The sequence below is a fragment of the Pteropus medius genome, unplaced genomic scaffold (genome assembly GCF_902729225.1).
Source record: "Pteropus medius unplaced genomic scaffold, Ma_sr-lr_union100, whole genome shotgun sequence".
Lineage (NCBI taxonomy): Eukaryota > Metazoa > Chordata > Mammalia > Chiroptera > Pteropodidae > Pteropus > Pteropus medius.
Genome location: NW_024352655.1, coordinates 1 through 20,693, shown reverse-complemented (window position 1 = coordinate 20,693; position 20,693 = coordinate 1). Strand labels below are relative to the sequence as shown.

The 20,693-nt window shown below is 62.3% G+C and overlaps 3 protein-coding genes across 4 annotated transcripts in view; 1 reads left to right on the top strand and 2 right to left on the bottom strand.

Moving 5' to 3' along the window:
• IL3RA (interleukin 3 receptor subunit alpha) overlaps positions 1-6,866 on the top strand; it is an 11,650-nt gene extending 4,784 nt beyond the window's left edge. Inside the window, exons 4-9 of the mRNA XM_039847022.1 lie at positions 679-794; positions 2,103-2,129; positions 3,362-3,470; positions 5,299-5,404; positions 6,280-6,361; positions 6,652-6,866. Of these exons, the coding sequence (XP_039702956.1) occupies positions 679-794; positions 2,103-2,129; positions 3,362-3,470; positions 5,299-5,404; positions 6,280-6,361; positions 6,652-6,726 (515 nt within the window). The 3' untranslated portion in view covers positions 6,727-6,866. The remainder of the gene's footprint in view (positions 1-678; positions 795-2,102; positions 2,130-3,361; positions 3,471-5,298; positions 5,405-6,279; positions 6,362-6,651) is intronic.
• Positions 6,867-8,079: 1,213 nt separating this feature from the next.
• Positions 8,080-11,107, bottom strand: LOC120589516 (ADP/ATP translocase 3). The gene is made up of 4 exons (XM_039847021.1): positions 10,891-11,107; positions 9,835-10,321; positions 9,043-9,183; positions 8,080-8,564 (listed from the first exon to the last, which is right to left on the bottom strand). Exons 1-4 carry the CDS (start codon positions 10,999-11,001, stop codon positions 8,404-8,406), a joined length of 900 nt encoding a protein of 299 aa, XP_039702955.1. The 5' UTR covers positions 11,002-11,107; the 3' UTR covers positions 8,080-8,403.
• Positions 11,108-14,080: 2,973 nt separating this feature from the next.
• LOC120589515 (probable bifunctional dTTP/UTP pyrophosphatase/methyltransferase protein) lies at positions 14,081-20,686 on the bottom strand. 2 transcript variants are annotated; one of them, XM_039847020.1, is made up of 5 exons: positions 19,733-20,686; positions 18,832-18,975; positions 17,681-17,803; positions 17,411-17,538; positions 16,391-17,036 (listed from the first exon to the last, which is right to left on the bottom strand). In XM_039847020.1, the coding sequence occupies exons 2-5, from the start codon at positions 18,968-18,970 to the stop codon at positions 17,031-17,033; spliced, it is 396 nt and encodes a 131-aa protein (XP_039702954.1). In that variant the 5' UTR covers positions 18,971-18,975; positions 19,733-20,686; the 3' UTR covers positions 16,391-17,030. The 2 variants fall into 2 exon arrangements, with proteins under 2 accessions (XP_039702953.1, XP_039702954.1); XM_039847019.1 differs by lacking the exons at positions 16,391-17,036; positions 17,411-17,538 and adding an exon at positions 14,081-15,202 and having other exon boundaries at positions 19,733-20,457.
• Between the last annotated feature and the right edge of the window lie 7 nt (positions 20,687-20,693).

The following is a 20,693-nucleotide window of genomic DNA, read 5'->3' as shown; positions in this document are numbered from 1 at the left end:
CAGAGGGCAGAGGGCAGAGGGCAGGGACCTCACGCACAGGTGGGGGGCTGGAGGGCCCTGGGAGGAGCTGGCTGCAGCAGGCGGGGTCTGGGGTGTGCAGGACGGGGACCAGGCTGCAGCTGCGTTTGGATCAGAGCGGGCCGGAGTCTGCAGCAGGGGACGAAGTTTTCGGTAACAGAGCGATGGCTCTGGTCACCGGGAAGGGGTGGCCCAGGGCAGGCTGGGGACTCGGTCAGGCTGCCCGGGGCTGAGCAGAGACGGACGAGACGGAGGGAGGGACGGGGTCAGAGCAAAGAGTGTGACCCCTCTCCTGGACGAGGGCGGGACCAGGGCACCTGAGCCGTCAAGGGGACAACGAACGAGAATCGTCACGTTCTAGGGGACGTCAGGTGCCTGTGTGCTGAGCACGCTTGACCCGTCTCCGCCGGGCGGGGCCTCCCACGTACTCGCCCCCAGGAGCCAGTCCCAAGGTTGACTGGAGCCGAGCACCCCAGCACGGCTGTCATGCGTCTCCGTCTGTCTGTTATTTTCGCTTTTCCTATGTATAACCCTTGAACGTTTGTCCCTCTGTGCCCCCTGCCCCCACACGCGTAGGGGGCCTATTTTAAAGTACCGCCAAGAAAAAATTTCGATTTGTTTTACCAATCAGTGTTTTTTTTCCTTCTTCCTGTCTCCTAGAGAACCTGAGTGCACCCAACATGACGGCCAGCTGTAATAAGTCCGACTCTATCATGGAATGGAAAATGTCAAGCCACCTAAATACGAACTTCAAATATGAACTTGAAATACAAAAGGTGAGAAGGGCTGTCCCTGGGGGCGCCCGCCGTCCTCAAGGTCTGCACTTCGGGGCTCTGGGGGTGACAAAACACGGCCAAGAATAGATGTGAACCTTAAAAAGAGATGCAGCTTTCGCAAAACTAAACACGTTGACTGTTCCAAAGACGCAATTAAAACACACAAGGCGAGTTATGGGCTGGAAGGGAGGTGGTTTGGGAAAGATCGGGAAAGTCGCACGTCCCACGCACAGCCCGATAAAAATGGACAAAAGGTTTCAACGGACATCTCCCCTAGGAAAATTAATACTGTGTGATCTTGCTCACATTTGAATAAAAAAAAAAAAGAACAAACGAATAAACGAATACACAAAACACGAACAGACCGGCAGGTGCAGAGGACACGCTGACAGAAAGGAAAACGAGTAAATGCTGAGCACGGCTCGGCGTCTGAGCTGCCGCTGTGGCGGGGGGTCCACGGGGCAGAGCCGCGCTGGCAGGCCGGGGACTGATCTATGCTACATTATTTCCTTCTATTTACTTATCATTTTATTAATCTATTAGTGTATTATTTATAACTTATAACTCAATCACCCATGAGATTATATTTAGTTTTTTTAGCAACCTAGTACTGCTCAAAAAAATTAAAATCCAGATTAAAAGAGAACGACCAAGTATTTTTGAGCTAAGTGGCATTTTATGCTCCATTATTTAGTTGTATCTTATTTATTATATTTATGTATGTGTCATTTATACTCAATTGCTGGAAACCCAAAGCTACTCAAAAAATTCAAATCCATTCATTTATAAAAGGACCCAGTATTTTTCAGGTAATTGGTACTTTATACGGAATTATTTACTTATATTTATTATTTACGTATTATATTTATTTTTCATACCGAACTAGAGATAATACTTAATGCTTATGTAAATCTAAAACTACTTTAAAAAAGGCTATTATTTTTGTTTTCAAAAAATAGATTTTTTTGTACTTAATTGACACACTATACTCAATAGTCTTTTATATCATTTTCATTGATTTACATATTTGTTATTTATACACCTTTGCTTGTCATTTGACAATCGATTCTCCCGTATTTTTATTTATCGATCTACGTGACATTTATTATACTCCATTTCTGATCATTTTAGACTCTTATCTATTTCCTATTATGTTGATTGATTCCCATGTGACATTTATTATTTATAGTCCGTTAGTGGTCGTTTTATACTCGGTTTTCCCAAACGAATGCGGCCTTTGCAGGGGACAGGACTGGATGCCCAGGGAACGGCACTGGGCACCCAGGGCTGTTTGCTCGTGTCTTGCAGGGCACAGACGCCCCCTACATACAGAAGGTGAGTGTCCCCTGCCCGGCCCGCCCTGAGCATCGCGAAGGGTAAGTCGCTGGCCGTGTGGCTGTCCGTGTGGCTGTCCGTGTGGCTGTCCGGCAGCACCACACGGCCACTCGCCCACCCTCCCGGCTTCTCCGTACTAAGGGACGAGCCCCGAGTGTCCGAGGTGGCGCTCCCCAGCCCACAGAGCCAGACACTGCTGCCCACGGAGGTCCACCCCACCCCCCCAGACTGCTTAGCCCACGCAGGGCACGGAGTTGGGCGGGACAGTGTCCAGCCTTGTGCTCTAAGCAGCAAAACCGAGGTCCACCGCGGTGGTCCAGCCTTAGCCTGGTGGCCGTCCGGTCGCCCACGTGCGCGGCCAAGGTCCCCCCGTGTGCGCGCTGCCTCTCCGCCGCCTGTCCGCTCACCTCGCTCCGTCTCTCTCCGCCCCCCGGCTCCATTCTCCCCCATTCTCTCTGCCTGTCTGCACATGGCGTCTGCTCGGAGTCTGTCTCTCCCCTCCTGTCCCTTCCAAGGACACTGTCACTGGGGTCAGGACCACCGGCACCAGGAGCACTCATCTCAGACCCTTCGCTAATCCCGTCTGCGAAGGCCCTGATTCCAGACGAGGTCCCACCCAGAGGTTCTGGGGGACACTTCTTCCTGGGGGACACTTCTTCCTGGGGGACTCCCCATCCAACACGGCACAGGGCTCCATTCCCCATACGACAGGCCATGGATGTCACCACTGTCCTGGGCACATTTGTGCTTGCACGCCAGGAGCCTGGGCTGCGACGGGAAGGGGGCTCCTGGAGCCGGTGCCTGAGCCTCAGACATTGTCCCGCTCCCTGTGCAGGGGCCGGTGGGCGGCCTGAATTAGGGTCCTGGGGTGGCTGTAACAAGCACCACACAGTGGTCATCTTAAAACAACAGGGATGCGTCCTCCCGCATCCTGGGCACAGAAGTCTGTGGTCGAGGTGTCCCCGGCCCACAGTGCCTGCGGAGGCTCCAGCGCAGGCTCCTCCCTGCCCCTCCCCGCGTCGGGGGGCTCGCTGGCTCACGGCCACATCCGTCCGAAATCCACCTGCCATTCTCCGTGTGTGTGTGTGTCCCAGTCCTTGATTCTTATAAGGACACTAGTCCTATGCAGTAGGGTCCCCTCCACGGCACCCCACGTCCTCGGAAGCCGTCGCCGTGCGGGGCGCTGGCCCGTGGGCGCGGCTCTACCTGCTCTCTCTCCCTTCAAATGACAGGTCTGGAAGACGTCCTTCGTGCTGAGCAGCCCCCGCGTGTACACGGCGAGGATCAGAGCGCTGGTCTCCGACCTGCCCCCCGGCCAGTGGAGCGCCCCCCAGCGCTTCGGTGAGTGGGCGCCCTTCCGCCCTCCCTCCGGCGAGTGTCAGGGGCTGCGGGCCCCGGCCCGTCACGGCGGCACGCAGCCCACACCCCGAGCCTGCCCGCAGGGGCATCTCTGCACTGCTCCTGGGGGTCTGTCCCCAGAGGAGGGCTGGGGGGCACCCCGCCCCCTCCTGTGTTCCTGAAGACGGCTCTGAGCACAGCAGGTGAGCCCGTGACAGGGCAGAGGTTGGAGGCCATGTGTGGGACCCACCGGGGCTGGGTGACCACAGATCTGCCCCCTGGCAGTGGGTCCTTCTCTGAGTGACTCTCGTTCCTGATGACAAAGACTCTCCTGGCGGCGAGAGCCGCCATTTCTGCCTAAGCTGCTCTGAAACCAGACGCCCCCACTCCCCGAGTTCCGGGAACTGCCCTGTCCTGCAGGTGACACTGCAGGACACCTCGGTCACCAGTTCCTCGGTATGTCTCTTTGGAGGCCGTCGACTGATTCGATGAGGCCCACCCAGCACATGGAGGGCCGTCTGCTCTACCCAACGTCAATATCGATCTCATCATATAAAACACCTTCCCGATGGCATGGACACCGGTGTTTGACCAAAGACCTGGGTACAGGGCCCAACCACACTGACACGTGAAACCCACCATCGAAACCCCGGCACCGTTTTGCTGGGGCTGCCAGGACAAAGTGCCACAGACTGTGTCCCAAAGCGTAGGCAGGGGGACCTTCTCCCAGTTCTGGGTGCCGGACGTCCGAGATCGAGGTGTCAGCAGGGCTAACTCCTTACGGATGCCGTGCGAGGACACTGTCCCACGCCTCTGTCCAGCTTCTAGGGGTGACGGGCCCTCCGAGTCACATGGGACTCATGTGGCTCATGGTGGCTGTGGTTCTCTGGTGGTCAGAGCTGCTGTGACCCCTCTAGGCCTGGCTTGTTGTACCCCCAGGCCAAATGCACCCCCTACACAGAGACACCTTCTGCAGGTGGACATGCACAGCCAGCCACGGGCAATGAGCCTGTTGGCTTTGCCAGGCTTCGGGGGCTGGGAGGGTGGGTGGACACACGAGGTCCCCTTTGCCTCCCCTCCCCTGTCCCCCTGGGAACCGCTGCCAGGCTTCTTGGCCAAGGCACAGGTACCACCCAGCGGCAGCACGTGCCTGAGATGGTGTGTCGTCGGCTCCAGGGACACCTGGGCTCCTGCTGGCCCAGCCTTCCTGGGCCCTCGCTGGACTGTTTCCGCCCAGGCTGGCGTCTCCACTGCTGGCCTCTGGGTCCTGTACCCAACGGTTCCGTGAGGCCACGAGTTCCGCTCGGGGGCCAGGAGCTTGCGGTGCCTAAACTCAGTCATGCGGATGAATCTTTTAGTGCAGTACGTTTTCTCTAAATCAACACGATGGACGCAACATCAAATTCGAGGGCTGAGGGAGGGGGAGAGTCCCCGGCAGGACTGACCCGCCTCGCCCCCGCCCCCCGCCCTGTCCCCTGCCTGCTGGGCGTGGCTGTCCCCTGCCACCCAGCGGACGTGTGAGCAGCCTGCTCGCGAGAGGAGGCGGGGCCGCCACCGGAGTCCGCACTCTGGCCAGACCCGGGAGATGCCCGCGGCTGGCGCCACCAGCGCTCAGCTCCAGGTGTCCCTCGGTGGTGGGGGCATCGGGCTTCCGGCGGGGCCGCTCCAGGTGGGTGGGTTCCCCGCGCGTCCCGGCGCGCAGGTGGCCGCAGGTCCAGCCCCGCGTGGTGGCCGCCACGGCGCCGGGGCCCTGCAGCAGCGCCCGCGGGCTGAACTTCCAGCCCCCGACCCCCGGCCCGGCCCGACGCGTCCCCTCTGCGTCTGTCCCCAGTGTGTGACCACGAGGAGGACGCGCGCCTGCACTTCTGGGTGATCCCGTCGGTGACCGCGGTGGCCACGCTGCTGACTGTGGGACTCGCTGTCCTGCTCTGGAAACGGTGAGGCTCCGCCCGGGGGGCGGGGCTCGGGGCGCCTCCCACGCGGCCCCGCCCCGCCCCCGCCCCGCCCCCGTGGGGCCGGGCTGCAGGTTGAGCACCCGCCGGGCCCAGGCCTGCAGACGCCGCAGTGGGTCTTCCTGAAACAAGACCCTGGTTCCGGCCCTCTGGTCACGGGCGCTCATGGGACACTTGGACGCCCGGTCCCCAGCGCAGCACCTCCCCCGGGCAGCGGGGAGTCCCTCCCCTCCTCGGACCCTCGGCTCCGTGTGGAGGCCGCGGCTGCAGCAAGGCTCACGTGCAGCCCCTTTGCTCCCTCACACCTGGCCCACACTCCCTCCAAAGTCCCTAACATCCTTCAGGACATGGTGGCTCTGAGACCCTTCCCTGACCAGTGGGCAGCAGTGTCCGGTCAGGGACTTCATGACCGTGGCCTTTCCCACTGACCACAGCCCCTGCTGCTGGGTGCGCTCCCAGGCCCAGGGGCTCAGCCTAATGGGTGAGCCGCGCACTGTGCCTGCTGGCCTCGGGGTCTGTCTCCTGGCTCCGCCCCCAGCTTCCATGGACAGGGGCTGCGTTTTAGGGGTGGAAGGGCCACCCGCCCCACGTAGGGGACAACCAGGTTTGTGCAGAAGCTGTTGGGGCAGCAAGGTTGCCAGGTGCTAGGCACCCAGGGTGGCCTCCGTCTCCACTGGGTGAGTGAGACGCGGGTGCAGCTCAGCTCCTGCTAGGGCTGTGACTGCTCGTTCCTGGGGTGCGGAGGAGACCCCAGGACCCCAGGAGGCTCCAGTGCTGACCCTTCCCCCTGCGACACTGTGGCCCCCCCCCAGGAGCCGGCTGGGGCTGCGTCCGACGTGCAGGAACTTCTCTTCACGCAGGTGCTCGCTGCAGCGCAAGCTCTTCCCTCCCATCCCCCGCACGAAAAACCCCCTCAGCGACGACACTCAGGACGAGAAGATGGTGAGTCGTGGTTTCCGTGGCGGGTGCATCTGGAGATGAGGTGGCCACAGCCGGCCGCAGTGACCGGACGCTTGTCTGTTGGCCCTGGTGGGTGGCTGGAACGGGAGGCTCCCAGCCTGTGACTACGGGGCAGTCACCATGAGGGTGTCCCTGAGGAGGGCAGGGCCCGGAGCCCCAGTGAGCCACGTGCCCAGATCTAGGCAGGTTCTGGCTGGGCCCCTGCAGCTCTCGGGTGACACTTCCTGTCTCGTCGGGAGCCTTGGGCTCACCGATCCTGTGTCACCTTGCAGATGAACTGGGAGGGCAGCAGAGCCGGCCAGGAGGAGTGTCCCGTGGCTGACGTGCAGGTCTTGGGGGAAACGTAGAGCTGGAGGGCGCCGAGGCTGCTGGTGGCTGGACAGAAGTTTGTGGTGGGGGGCGGGCATGGGAACGCCCAGTGCGATTTTCATGAGCTGCCCCTAGAAAACCTAAATAAAAGGCTTTGTGGCGCTCACGGTGTTCTGTCCGCGACTGTGCTGGTGCCTTTTCCTGCTGCGTTCCCGGTCGTCAGCACCTAGAATGGTTTCTGCAACCAGGGAGGGGCAACATGCCCGCACTGACTACGTGTGGGACACTCGGGGACGCATCTGGGCCGGAGGGAAGGGGCAGTGGGGACCTGAGACCTGCACCCCCATCCAGAAGACAAGCCCCTGCGAGCTCAGAGGACGCGCGGTCCTCGTCCCCCACAGCTCCGCGGAGATGGCAATTAACTCGGAGATGACGTCTCACTTCTAGCCTTGTGTCCATGCCTCGTGTCGAGGTCGTGTAGGGCAGAGCTTGCCCCAGGCTGCAGATGCCAACTGCACCGGGACACCCAGGCCCGCAGCACGTCCTTGGAGGCCAAGGGCACCTGCAGATAAGGACACTTGGGGACCTGCTCATGAACAAGGGCAGGTCACACCCGGACGGGCTGTTCTCAGCTGGACAGGAACCAACAGGGCGTGAAACCAGTCTGGTTCAGAATGCGGCAGCTGCCACCAGCCCGGGCAGGACAAGCAGGTGGCGCTAGGTCACCTCACTTGGACGCAAGGCCACTGTGGGCCAGAGGCGCCCTCCCCTGCGGAGCCCAGCAGAACCCACAAGGGTGTGGCGGACTGTCCTGTCCTGCCCCATCCCGTCCCTCCGTAGCCTGCTGGAAGGTCCCACGTCTCACGGACCGCCTCGCTGAGGCAGAACCAAGGACGTGCACGGGCCGAGGGTCCGCGTCTCAGGCTCTGCGCTCTGCGCCCGGGTTTCTGACGGGGCGGGCCCGCAGCCAGTCCACACCGCGTCATACAGCACTCAGCAGTGGGGCCCGGGCAGCTCCAGGACCCCGCACGGGTTTTCTGGTGACCTGGGCCAAGTGTGGGAACCGGACACACAGCTGCCACCGTGGGGTCCCCCGTGGGAAAACCAGAGCTACCTGCAAGATCTGTGAGGGCCTCAGGAGCCCCGGGCAGATTTCCTGAGGGGGGCCCACCTATCCACTCCCCTCCCCTGTCCCGGGCGGCCAGGGCCTCGCTTTCCACCCTCCACCCCCACGTGTGGAAAGGGGGCTCCGCAAGGCAGCCGCAGCATCCGCCGCCTGGAGCCCCTGTCCCCGCCAGCCCACCGCCCGCCACTCGAGGAAATGACACCGCAGGCCTGCGTCCCATTTTTATTTGGAGCGGAAAGCCCTAGAGCACATGATCATGAGCCTCCGGCTGTACACAACAGGACAGCGCTTCAGTACGAGTGGGAGACATGATTTTCTTTAAATAAACACATAGACGCGGGCGGGTCCCAAACACGCCAGGCGCTACGTCTGCGTGGCAGGTGCCCCGTGGCCCCCGACCAGGTCAGGACCCCCCACCGACGCGTGGAGTTGGGGTGCCGGCGACCACGACGCGCCCGCTCCAGAGCCCCCAGCCGTCCACGCCTGACAGGTCCGCACGGGGCCTGCAGGTCCGTGGTCCGTGAGGGGCCCTGCGCCGCACGCCGCCCCGCCCCGCCCCGCCCCGTCCCCTGCCTCGGCGGCGAGGCGCCTAGATGACCTTCTTGAGCTCGTCGTAGAGCACGAGCACGAAGGCACCGCCCATGCCACGCAGCACGTTGGACCAGGCGGCGCCCTTGAAGAAGGCCTTGCCCCCCTCGTCCTGGAAGATCTTGCGCCAGCAGTCCACGGTCCCCGTGTACATGATGTCGGCTGCGGGGGGCGGGGGGGACGTCACCAGCACGTCTGTCAGCACGCGGGCGTGGAGCGAGCCACGCGTCACAGACCCCAGGCCCCAGCCTCGCTGCTGGGACGAACTGGAGCTCTGACCACAGGACGTGACGTCCTGGACACCAGTTCCCAGCTACTGCTGGGGGTGGGGACTGCCACAGAAAGAGGCCAGCCCTGGGTCCCTGCAGAGCCATGGCCACCCGACAGGTCAGACAGGGGGCAGGGACAGGTGCCCAGACAGGGCTGGGGACCTGAGTGAGCCTGGGGGAGGACCCGTCCCTGGCCAGGCCACCCCTCGCAGCCAGGCTGCTTCGGGACAAAACGTCACCTCAAACTGCTTTGGGACACGCCTTTTCCTGTGGCCCCCCCACCTCCCGAGCCCAAGGCCAGCAGGATGACCATGGGACTCATGGACCCCGCCCTTGCCCAGTGGGGCCCCTGTAACGATAAGGTGAAATACCTCCTTTGCGCCCCGACTGCATCATCATCCGCCGCCTCACGGTGTCGAAGGGGTAGGAGACCACGCCGGCCACGGCCGTCACCGTCTGGGCGATCATCCAGCTGACCACGATGTGCGTGTTCTTGGGATCAGGCAGCATGCCTGGGGGTCACGCGCTGTTAGGCCAGGGCTGCCCCCGCCCCCGCCCCCACCCAGGCTACGGCTGCAGCCGACAGGATCAGTGACCTCAGAGAGATCAGGACAGCCAACCACAAGCCCTGATACAGCAGAGGCACCTGCAAGCTACAGTGGACAGTCTCAAGTGGCCAGCTCGGCACCTAGGAGGGCCGCTCTAGACCAGGCACGGATGGGCCTCGGGGAGCGGGCACACCACACTTCCAGACTGTTCCCTGTAGGGGTGCCGGCAGGCCTGTACCCTCGCCATCACGGTGGCTTTCAGGGCTAAACTGTACCCTCTCAAAACTCACAACAAAGCCCTAAACCCCAAAACCCCAGAATGTGGCTCTATTAAAAATTGGTCTTTCGAGAGGTGATTAAGAAAAGGTCACCACCAAGGCTCCCCCACTCTGATACTAAATCCTTACAAGACAAAATGACAGACACACACACAGGGACCACACGTGAAAGGGAGAAGACCGCACCCACATTCCACAGACAGGCCTCCGGAGGGACCGGCCCCGCCCACACCTGAATCTGACACCCAGCCTCCAAGGCAGGGGACATAAACGTGCGTTGCTAAGCCCCGCTGCAGCCCGGGCGGGGCGTGTGGAGGGTGGGCAGGGGGACACTTGCCTTTGGCCGTGTCGTAGACGCCGAAGTAGGCCGCCCGGTAGATGATGATGCCTTGCACGGACACGCTGAAGCCCTGGTACAGGCCCCGGATGCCGTCCGACTTGGTGATCTTCACCAGACAGTCACCCAGGCCTTTGAACTCGCGCTCAGTGCCCGACTTGCCCACATCGGCCGCCAGACGGGTTCTGGCGAAATCTAAGGGGTACACGAAGCAGAGCGAGGTGGCTCCCGCAGCGCCGCCGGAGGCCAGGTTGCCGGCAAAGTACCTCCAGAACTGCGTGTGCTTGTCCACGCCCCCCAGGAAGACCTGCTTGTACTTGTCCTTGAAGGCGAAGTTGAGGGCTTGCGTGGGGAAGTAGCGGATGACGTTGGCCAGGTTGCCCCTCCAGAAGGACAGCACGCCCTGCTCCTTGGGGATGCGCACGATGCAGTCCACGATGCCCTTGTACTGCTTGTCGGCGGCGATCTGCTTACTGGCATGCTGCACCTGCAAGCAAGGGGGACCACACGCGGGCCTTGGCCCAACGTCCAGCACATCCGTACTAAGTGCCCGTAGAAAACGACCCCGCGCACGAAGCCGCGGAGCTGCCCTAACAGCTCAAATAGGAAAAGCCCGTTCTTCGAGGCCACAGCGGCCGCCGCAACGACGCTGCAACTGGCGCGCTACATCTGCCAGTTTCACGCCACGCGAGCGCAACATACTCCCGTTCGGAATCCCGGACGACTATGAAAGTGGGGAAAGAACCTAAGCCCAACGAAGGGCATTAGCAGGACCCCGCCCGCCCGCCGCGGGGCCCGTCCACGCAGCCACCCCGCGCGCACGTCACCGGGACCCAGAAAACGCGTGTGCGGCCAAAGCCCCTCTGCGCGTGCGTACCGTTCACGTGACACGCCCCCGGCCGCCCCCGGAAGTCTGCTGCGCGGACAAAGCGGAGCTGCATCGCACTTCCGGCGCCCGCTCATCCACAGGGCCCGGTGCCCGCGGCCGGCTCGGTCCACTTCCCCGCGCCCCAACCCCTTGCTCCTTGAGTCCGCGCGTGCGCAGACCGCCCCCACCTGCAGCAGCAGCTTGACCCGCTCGATCGGGGCCACTGCCGTCTTGGAGATGGCGGCGGCGATGCCCCCGGCCAGGAAATCCTTGGCGAAGGAGACGGCCTGTTCCGTCATGGTGGCGCAGCGGACGCGGAGGGGAGGCGCGAGGAGCTGGAGGGTGGGCGCCGCGGGCTCAGCGCTGCCGCCGCCGGGACCGAAAAGACAGGGCGGCCAGCGCGCAGCCACTAAGGCGCCGACGCCCCGCCCCGCGCCCCCGCGCGCCCAGCCCATTGGCCGCGACGCGCCCCGACGCCCCGCCCCTTCCCGCGCGCCGCGCCCCTGCGCGCCCAGCCCATTGGCTACACCGCCGGCGCCGCCCCGCCCCTTCCGCGCGCTGCTGCCCGAGGCTTATCCGGAGCCCGGCTCCGCCTCTCCGCTGTGCAGGCCTGGGGAGTCCTCCACGGACGCCGTGACCTTGTGAAGGTCACGTCAGGCCCTGAACGGCCCGAAGGGGCGGTGGCGGAGGGTGGTGAGGCCGGCCGCAGACCCACGGGCTTGCCCCGATAACCCCCGAGTCGCCCCGCCGGAGGAGCGTCGGGTCGCGGGTCCCAGGGCTGGAGCATGCAGCCGTCCGACACATGTGGTCCGGGCCCTCCATCCCTACGGCGCCCGGAGCCCCGCACACTCGCTCATCCTGAGACGCCCCTGGGGCCGGCTTTTCGGGCTCGCTCGCCCCCTGCCCGTCCCGTGTGCATCCGATGACTCCCCATACCCGAGGACCCTGCCCCGCCGTGACCCCGTGACGCCTGGCCGCACCGCCTGTGGTGTCCTGTCGGCCTCGGGGTATCTGTGTCAGGCCAGGGGCTGCGACGTGGGGGACCCGAGAGGGGCAGGAGCAGGTGTGCTCCCTATTTGACACACACACACGCAGTAGCGCACAGACGTTCACACTCAGCGCACACCGGGTAACACATCCCCTCAGAGGGGCCTCTGGAGGCCCTGATGTTCTGAAACATTGTAAACTGCTGAATTGTAACTCAGTGTCTCTGGAGCCGTCAGGGGGCCCCGGGGGCGTTGTCAGAGACGGAATACAGCGCTGTGAGCCGCGCCAGGTCCGGAAAGCGTCCTAGCAGTGGAGACTCACAGTCGAGGCTTCTGCTGCTTTTTTCTGCCCGTTCCTCTTTCTCATCCTTTTCCCCCCTTTTCTCTCTCTCTTTGGTCTCCTGTCTCCCCGCCAGCAGGTGAAAGCCCCAGGTACTGCATGGTGGCTGGAGGCTGATACGCAGCCAGGAGCGCCCGTGGCACACAGGTGACTTGGCCAGTCGCCAGTGTCCTTGAAAATGCCCTCCTGGGTCCAGCTTGACCAGGGAGAGGTAGGTAAGGGGTGGGGCCTGAGGCTGCCAGGTCGCAGAGGATGGTCAGAGGGGCTCAGAAGTCACTCGGGTCGGAGGTGTGGACCGGGGAGCAGCGCTGTGGGTACTGCCTGGGAGGTCCTGGCGCGATCTGGAGGCTTCAGGAGGAAGCCGGCGGGCAACGGCCTGGAGGGCCCAGTGCGGCTGATGCCAGCAGCCTTCCTGGGGTTCTGGAGTAAAGGACAGGAGGTCATGGCTCTTGGGTGGGGCAGGGAGTTTGCTCAGGGGCGGAGGGCTGTGTCTGCATTCTGGATGAGGAGGCATCTCCCCTGCCTGGCATTTGGTCACAGGACCAGCCTGTCTGGGCCTGGACGGTCTCTGGAGACAAGCGTCACTGCTCACTGAGCCAGCAGGGGCCAGCCAGCCGAAGCTGCTCATTCAGGACCAAGTTGGTTGGTGTCTGCTCAGGCCAGGCTGGGACTCCAGGATGCGCGGCCCTGGAACAGCTTCAGGGCCGTGAGACCTGTGTGGCGGGACAGGCCCGTCATCTCTCTTGCCCGTGAAGCTCTGAGAGGTCCTCTCCCTGTCCTGTCACGGGCCTGTGCTGTGCCTGCATTGCAAATGGCCACTCACCGGTCAGCACGGAGCCCCTGCTCTTCTGAGCACCTAAGGGACCCTGGCCACCTGGGCCTGGCACCCAGCGGGTGCTCCGCGAATGGTTCTGGAATGAATGGATGGATGTGGGCTCTTCCCCTCGTTGCAAACGGGGGTTCGGAACAGAGAGCCGTAGAAAGCACTGCGTGTGGGTGTGAGACTCAGACACCCACTTGTTCGTCCTGTGTGTGCGTGTGTGTGGGAAACAGGGAGGCACGGGCCCCCTGCTCTGCTAGGGGGGGCAGCAGGGCCTCGGGCACTGAAAACCAAGAAGTGCGGGGACCCAGGAAAGGGGGGTGCAGCGCGCTGGGGCTGGTGGAGCACGCTGTCCAAGGGCTGAGTTCTGAGACCCGCGGGGCGCCCGGGAGACCTGTCCCCAGACTTGTCACGAGTCGCACAGGTGATGAAAGGCGCCAGGCCAGCAGGTCCTCTGATGGCCCCCGTGTCTGCGGAGTATCTGGTTGTGTGAAGAAAGGGTGGGTTGACAGAGACGGGGGCCCGTGTTGAAGGACTTCCGGTCTCAGCTGCCAGCTCACGGAGTCATCAGGTGGCGAGCGGGGTGGGCCGGGGGGAGCCGTGCTGTCGTCCGCCCCGTGAGAGTCAGTCCGGGGGCCTGACGGCCACTCGGTCAGGCCCTGCCTTCAAGCAGCCTGGTCTGCAGGGTGGGGTGCCTGACGGAGACCCAGGGGACCCCGCGAGGGAACGGGCTGGGGCCGGGGCCTGTGCCGACGCAGATATCTGCACGCGCTGCCCGTTTCGCCGGCGAGGCACCCAGACAGTCCCGCGCGTGGACGTCGCTCAGATGTCTGCCGAGTGAATAAACAATTGGACAAATGCCACCCGGAGGGCGGGGAGCAGCTCAGGCACGGAAGCCCGACCTGGAAATCCCTGTGCTTCCTGAAGAGCAGAAACACTCTGGAGACACACGCACGCGTGCACCCCACGCGTACGCGGCCTGAGCCCCACCCCCAGAAATACTATTTTTGCATCGTGTCCCTAATAAATGAAAAGACCGGCCGTATGTAGGACACAGCCTCTTGTCACCACTCTTCTATGCAAAGGTCCAGCACACAAAGGGACGGTGAGCGCTGAGCTCTTGGACCCTGCCTTGGCCTCCACAGCTCTCTGCCTGTCACTGTCCCAGCTGTGGGTGTCCCACGGGTGGCTGCTTGGTTTAAGGGCACAGTCATGGGTGTGGGGACAAAGTTTGTGCATCTAAAAAATTTTATGTTTGTGTCTGTGTACACGTTAATAATACATAACGTACATTAGTGTGTAAGCTGCTTACACATCTGTATCTATATGTGTAAAGTATGCATAATTTTTATATTCTACCTAAAATACATCCTTATACAGAACGTTACGTCTGTATAAGTTACCTGTGCATCTAACGACCTGCTGGTTTCCGCACGAGAGCCTCCGCACCCATGGGAGCCCTGTTTGAAGGTGTCCCGGCTGACACTGGGCGTTTTTTCCAGGAATAGTGCATCTATACAAAAGCTCCACAACCTGTAAGTTGCTGCACACTTGATAATGTCTAATCCGCAGGAGCACGTGTAGGAGCTCGGTCTTTACATTCCTGAGACACAAAGGCGCGTCAGATGGGTAGCTTGGGGGATAAACCATCCTCTTGACACAATGAACATCCACCTGCACGAGCCACCGGCTTCCTAAAGATGTCGGTTAGGGCCCGCAGAGCTATTCTGGTCACTGCAGTGACGGGGAGACAGTGTGCTCAAAGAGCTGGTCCGCAGCACGGCTCCCACAAGACACTAGCTGGGACAGGATGGGGACAAACGGGGCACGGAGGAAACCCACCGAAAACCTGTGTGACGGAGCGCGGGTGAGATGCGCTGGCGGTCACTGCAGCGTGAGGGCTGCGGGCAGAAGGCACAGTGAGCCCGCGAGGGCCCTGCTCTGTCCCAGGCACCCAGGGCGGTCCTTTGTCACCCTGGAGCTACCGGTTCCCAGGTCCCAGAAACGAGCGCGGCCAGCCCGAGCCGCTCAGTGTTTAATGTGTGTGCTTGTGCCCGGCCTCCCAGGAGACGTCCGCTGCCAGTCCACATCCGGGAAAGGCCGGCCGCCAGACCCCCGACCCCCTGGCCGCCATCAGAGCACGACCCTGCTGGCCAGGACCACGTCCAGGACGTCCCTCGTGTGGGCCACCCGCACGTCCGCGAAGCCGTGTCGCTCCAGGAGGCGTCGGTAGTGGCCCGGGCCGCGCTCCGGGCCCTGGGAGTGCAGCAGACGGTACAGGGCGCGCCGCAGGCCGGGCCGGGCCTCCCGCGCGTCCTCGTCCAGGGCCACTTCCACCAGCAGCACACCGCCGCCTGCGGGCACAAGGACAGATGCTGGGTCGTGTCCGGGGGACGCCAGCGCGGACGGGCAGGGACCGGAGCTCAGGGAGGGGGCAGAGGCTAACAGCCAGGGAAGGTGGGGAGTGGGAGGAAGCGGGATAAAGAGATGATGGAAACAGAACGGGGAGTGGAGACGTGATGTTGGTGGATCTGTGGGGACAGGGACGTATCAGATGTGTAAGCAGGGGAACGTACGGAGGTAGTCGACATTGGAGACTGAGCCTGGCCGCCTGGGCTTCACCGGGCAGGAAACCAAGACGGGCACAATGATGTAAGAAGACCGGGACATGGAGCAGGCGAGCTGACTGACCTGATTCCCATTAATGCCCAGAACTGGGGCCAGAAGTGTTGGGCGGGACAATCACCGCGGGGCTGCAGCGGCCCGCCTGCGGAGAAGTCAAAGCCCAGATTCCAAAGACGGCGTGCGATCATCCAGGTCCGATGCGATGCGATGCGATGAGCGGCCGATACGTGAACGAGGCGATGCGACGGTGGTTTGTAGAGCGTGATATTGAGGGAGAGGAGGTGAGTATGGTTGAAAGAGTTGAGATGTTGAGGTGATGCATGTGAGTGTGAGTGTGAGGAGCAAAGGAGTGTATGTGAATGTGAGGCTGAGGTAGAGGGTAAGAGTGTGTTTGTGAGTGCGATATTGAGTGAGTGGGGTGAGTGTGAGTATGGCAGGAGTGTGTTTGTGTACGTCTGTCCACGGCTATTCATTTTCAAACGGGGTCGTGGGGGATGGGGGCTCCGGGCGTGGGGACAGACCGGGCGGTCACGGAAAAGGCTGAGCGGGTGCGCACGCAGGAGCCGCAGCTCCTGGGGCGGGCAGAGCGCGGTGGAGCGCCACGCGTGAATCTGGCGTCCCCGGGGGAGTGTGGCGCAGGCACTGTCGCGGCCCACGCCCATCAGAACGCGGGACGCACGGCGCTGCCGTCACCGCGTTTCATGGTGTTCACAGGGATACACACACCGGGCTGACGACCGACTCCAAACAGCGCTGCTTTTCATTGACCCTTGTGACCCTGAGCCTCCGTGTGGTGACCCCTGACCTCCAGCGGGGGTGGGGAGTGGGGGGAGGGGGAGCGGTGCGGTGGGTGCCCGTCTGCCGCTTGCTGTGGGAAAAACACTCCCCCAAGGCCTAGTGCATGCCACCAGGTGGCACCAACGGGTGGCCAGGCTCCTGACACTTTCACACGTGGCTGTGGCCAGCGGGTTGGAGCTCCGGGCCCCCCGCACCGGACCCTTCACGGTGTCAGCCTCGCCCGCAGGCCTCTCTTCCGGAGTCAGGGACAGTCCCTCACTGTCTTCCCAGGTAGCTGAGGGTCGAGCTCCCGTGTCCCCAACGCGGCTGCTCTAGAAACGCCACAGCTCTGTGACCCCCCCTTCCCAACTCGCCACGTCTGTTCGATGCTGTGCTTTGCTCGACGGTTGGGGACACCCGGTCCCCGAGCACACTGGCTGTGCCGCGGTGGCTCTCCAGCCCGGCTACCTGTTCACTTTGCGGAGGGGGTGGGGGGCTCGGCTGCTGCCGGCACCTCCTGGAGCTGGGAGACCCCCGATGTTGGCAAGGGGAGCGGACTTTCTGAGGCCGGGAGGCCAGCAGAAATGGAGGGACAGCGGGCCTGGAGGGACACCGGGGCTGGCACACAGAGACCCCCAGACCTCTGTTGGGAAAAAAGGTTCCCCTGCACCCCAGAGGCGCTGAGCAGACCTTGGAAACCCAGAGACAGCCTCCAGCTTCACGGGAATCAGCCCAGGGGCTTGGTGGAGGGGCTGGTGTGACGGTCACCTCTCAGGGAGGTCATTCCTGCTGGGGCAGAGGCCCAGAGGGCTGCGGGTGGTCAGTTTCTGCAAAGACCACTTAGCGGACGTCACTGTCGCTTTGCCTGTTGTCGGGAACAGGATGCCCAAGGGCGAAGGAGACAGAAGCGGCATCACGGTGCTGAATGACCCCCCGCGGCTAAGGGTATCACGCTCTGAAACCGAGGAGCACAGAGGGACGTGCCTCGAGAGGACGCGGGACTGAGGTCCTCGGCATGGGGCGGGGACGTAGGGAGCCCGCGGAGGGGCCCTGGCCACGAGGGTTTCTCGCTCCACAGCCTGGTGACACAGGGTGGCCTGGCCACCAAGGGCACAGCGGGACCCACAGCAGCTGGGAAATGTGGTGGGGGGAGCGTGCACCTGGTGAGGGGTGCAGAGGGACATGACCAGGGCGTCGGGGACGAGGACTGTGGGCCCAGCACGATGACACTCGGGTAAGCCACAGCTCAGGATCAGTTGGCAAAAGGTCAGAAACTTGTCACCGCCACCTGAGAATCGAAGGTGTCCTCAGGGAAAGAGAGCCAAGCACCAGGTGGCTGGGGCGACCTACTCTGTGAGATTTATGTGTATGTGTCTTTAATAAAAACCGTCTTCCTGTTTGAGGGAGGGGCCTCGGCGATGTGGCCTCACCTGGGTGGCAGCTGCCTGAGATCCGGCTCAGCAGCTCGTGCGCCTTGTCGTCGGGCCAGCCCTGGAGAACTCCGGAGACGACGTACAGGTCTGCCTCCGGGAGGCGGTCCTTCAGAAAGTCACCTGGTTTAATACAAAACGTAAGAAGTTCGTCAGGGACACAAGAAATGGCCCCTCACCTGACGGAAGTAGGAGGTGCCACTCTCGCAATGGAAATAAGTACAGATGCTACTCGTAGTGGGGAGACCATGTCCCCCCAAAAACACACATCCACATCATAACCCTGGAACCTCAGCACGGGGCCTGGTCTGGAAACAGGGTCTTTGCAGACATGATCCATGAAAGGTCTGAGGTGAGTCCTCTTGGAGCAGGTGGCCCTAGACCCTGTGACGGTGTCCTTATAAGGGACAGAAGAGGAGAGACACAGACACAGAGAAGCCACTGGACACAGAGGCAGAGATAGGAGGGACGCGGCCACCAGCCCAGGGACGCCTGGGGCCCCCAGACACTGGGGCAGGCAGGAAGGACCCTCTCCTGCGGCCCCTGGAAGGAGCGAGGCCCCGGGACACGTGGATGGCACACTACTGATCTCCAAGACTAGGGGAGGCACATTCCTGTTCTTATGCGCCATCTGTTTGTGTGGTCTGTTTTTACAGCCGTGGAAAAGTCGTGCCAACAGAAAACAATTTTTTGAGTTACGTTGTCAGCAAACATTACATTGTTACTGTTTAGTTCGGCTGGGATGGTGACGTCTGTATTGAACAGGTACAGACCTCTTTCCTTGTCGTTATCCCTGAAACGCTACAGTGTAACAACTATTTGTACAACATTTGCGCTGCATCAGGAGGTATACGCAACCTAGGCGTGATTCAAGGGCTATGGGAGATGTGTTGAGGGAACGTGCAAATACTGTCATTTCTATTTAGGGACTTGAGCGTGTGCACACGTAGGTGTCTGAGGGGGTGCTGGAACCAATCCGTGGCACAGACAGAACCACGACTGCACACACAGGAGTAAGAACACGGCACATGTACCCGCACACAAGCATGCACACCGCCCTGCACACACACACGCAGAGACACACACTCAGCATCACAGGTGAGTGAGGTGGCCCAAGGGCCGCCCCTCTGTAAAGACCCAGGAGCCTTTACCTGGCACGAAGCTGACCTGCTCTGTCGGTCGCCCGGTGGGTTGAAAACAAGCCACACGCTCGATGGCCTCTTGGAAGTCGAACACGGTCACCCTCAGACCCGGGTACTCCCGGGCAAGCTCGTGGGCCAGGGCACCCATGCAGCCTGTGGGTGGCAGAGACATGCTTTGCGACCCGCCCCTCCCGGGCCTCAGAAAAATCCGGGGTGAGGCGTTCGCCCTCAGCAAAACCAAAACGATGTTCTAGAAAAGTGCATTGAGGCCAGTGCCATGAAATGCAGCCAGCTGGTGGGAGCCATGGCTGATGTCTCATGTCGGCCTTGGGGCCATCCACGGTCAAGACCACGTCACCTGGTGTGTGAGCAGGTGAGCGGGGTGCAGAGTATTGGGGAAGTGGGTGCAGACTCACAGGGGAATCCTTAGAGCAAAGCTGTAAGGTCCATACCCTTCTCTTCTTTCTGCTGTGGGATGCAGGCGCAATGGCCGGCGCCACAGCAGCCACTCTGGGCCACCAGTAGGGGGTGCAGAGAGGGTGGGGAATTGCAAGCTGGCAGCTGAGAAGTCCAGTCCGGACCCTGAGCCCATGACCGCCCTAGGCAGGCCTCTGCTCTTCCTCTGCCCACTGTCCTGAGCTGAGGTGGGGTGCAGTGTGTGGGGCATGGGGACACAGGGCTCCACGGTCGTCTCTTCCACTCGGCAAGCACCAGGAAGGGCCCCGTAACCACCTAGCAGCTGGGAACATGTGCCCAAGCCCCACACCCACCCCGGCCTCACGTGGGTCCTTAGGGGTCTGTTAAGATATAAACCATTTTGCAAGTCTAATGAACAGGTCACGGGCCCGCGGTTTAATACGAGCAAAGCACACACAGGCCACGGGCACGGATTCCTGTGGGGTGTACGCACCTCCCAGGGTGCAGGCGGAGCTGAATCGGGACAGGTCGAAGGCCGTGGCCACCTGGTGTGCGGTCAGCCTGGCGAGGCCATGCGCGGCTCCTGAGAACCACGGCTTCCTGTCCGGGCTCTGGCTGGAGTCCTAAACCAGAGCAGGATCTGAGTGGCCACGCTGAGGCCGGCGACCCGCACGCAGCCTGTGCTCCCAGCTGGCACCTCCCAGGTGGGGGCTCGGCAGGGCCCGCGGGGTGGGGAGCCTCAGGGCAGAGCTGGGCTGGGCGTTGGGGACGCTGGGGCGGGGCGGCGTCAAGCATGGCTGCATGGGCCGGGGGGTCACGTGGCAGGGGCAACTCCTTCCAAATGAGCCTGATAACAGACATCTGAGTGTCACCGAGGCTTGGGGTGCGTGGGGGTCAGGGCTCTGGGGCACAGCCAGCACGGAGGGGTGGTGCGGACCCACCTCGCCAGCAGCTCTGGCCTCGGAGCAGCTTTGCGTTTTCATTCTGTCCGTCCCTGTCTGTCTGTCTCTGTCTCTCCTTCTCTCTCCCTCTCCCCCGTCCATGTCCCTGTCCCTCTTTCTCTGAAGGACAGAGCAGCCTGGCTCCTGCAGTGTCCCTCCGGAGTGTTCTGAGCCCTCCCCCCAAACCACGGCCCCTTCTCAGCTGCAGCCGCGACCCGACTTGTCCCTCGTGCGTCTGCCCCAGCTGTGTTCACCCACATGGACCGAACCCAGCCTGTCTCCCCCTGTGTCCCCTCCCCGTCTGTCCCTCTCCCCATGTGTCTCATTCTGTGTGTCTATGTTTTTGTGTCTTTCCGTTTCTGGTCTCTGTGTCTGTCCGTCCGCCTCACACCTGACTGCAGCCCCAGGCTGCGTCCAGTCATTTCCGTGTCACACAGACAGCCCGACTCAGCACCTGTGTGGTCCGCCCTCAGCAGCCGCTGCTGGGGGACAGCTGTGCTCCCCAGCCCCCCC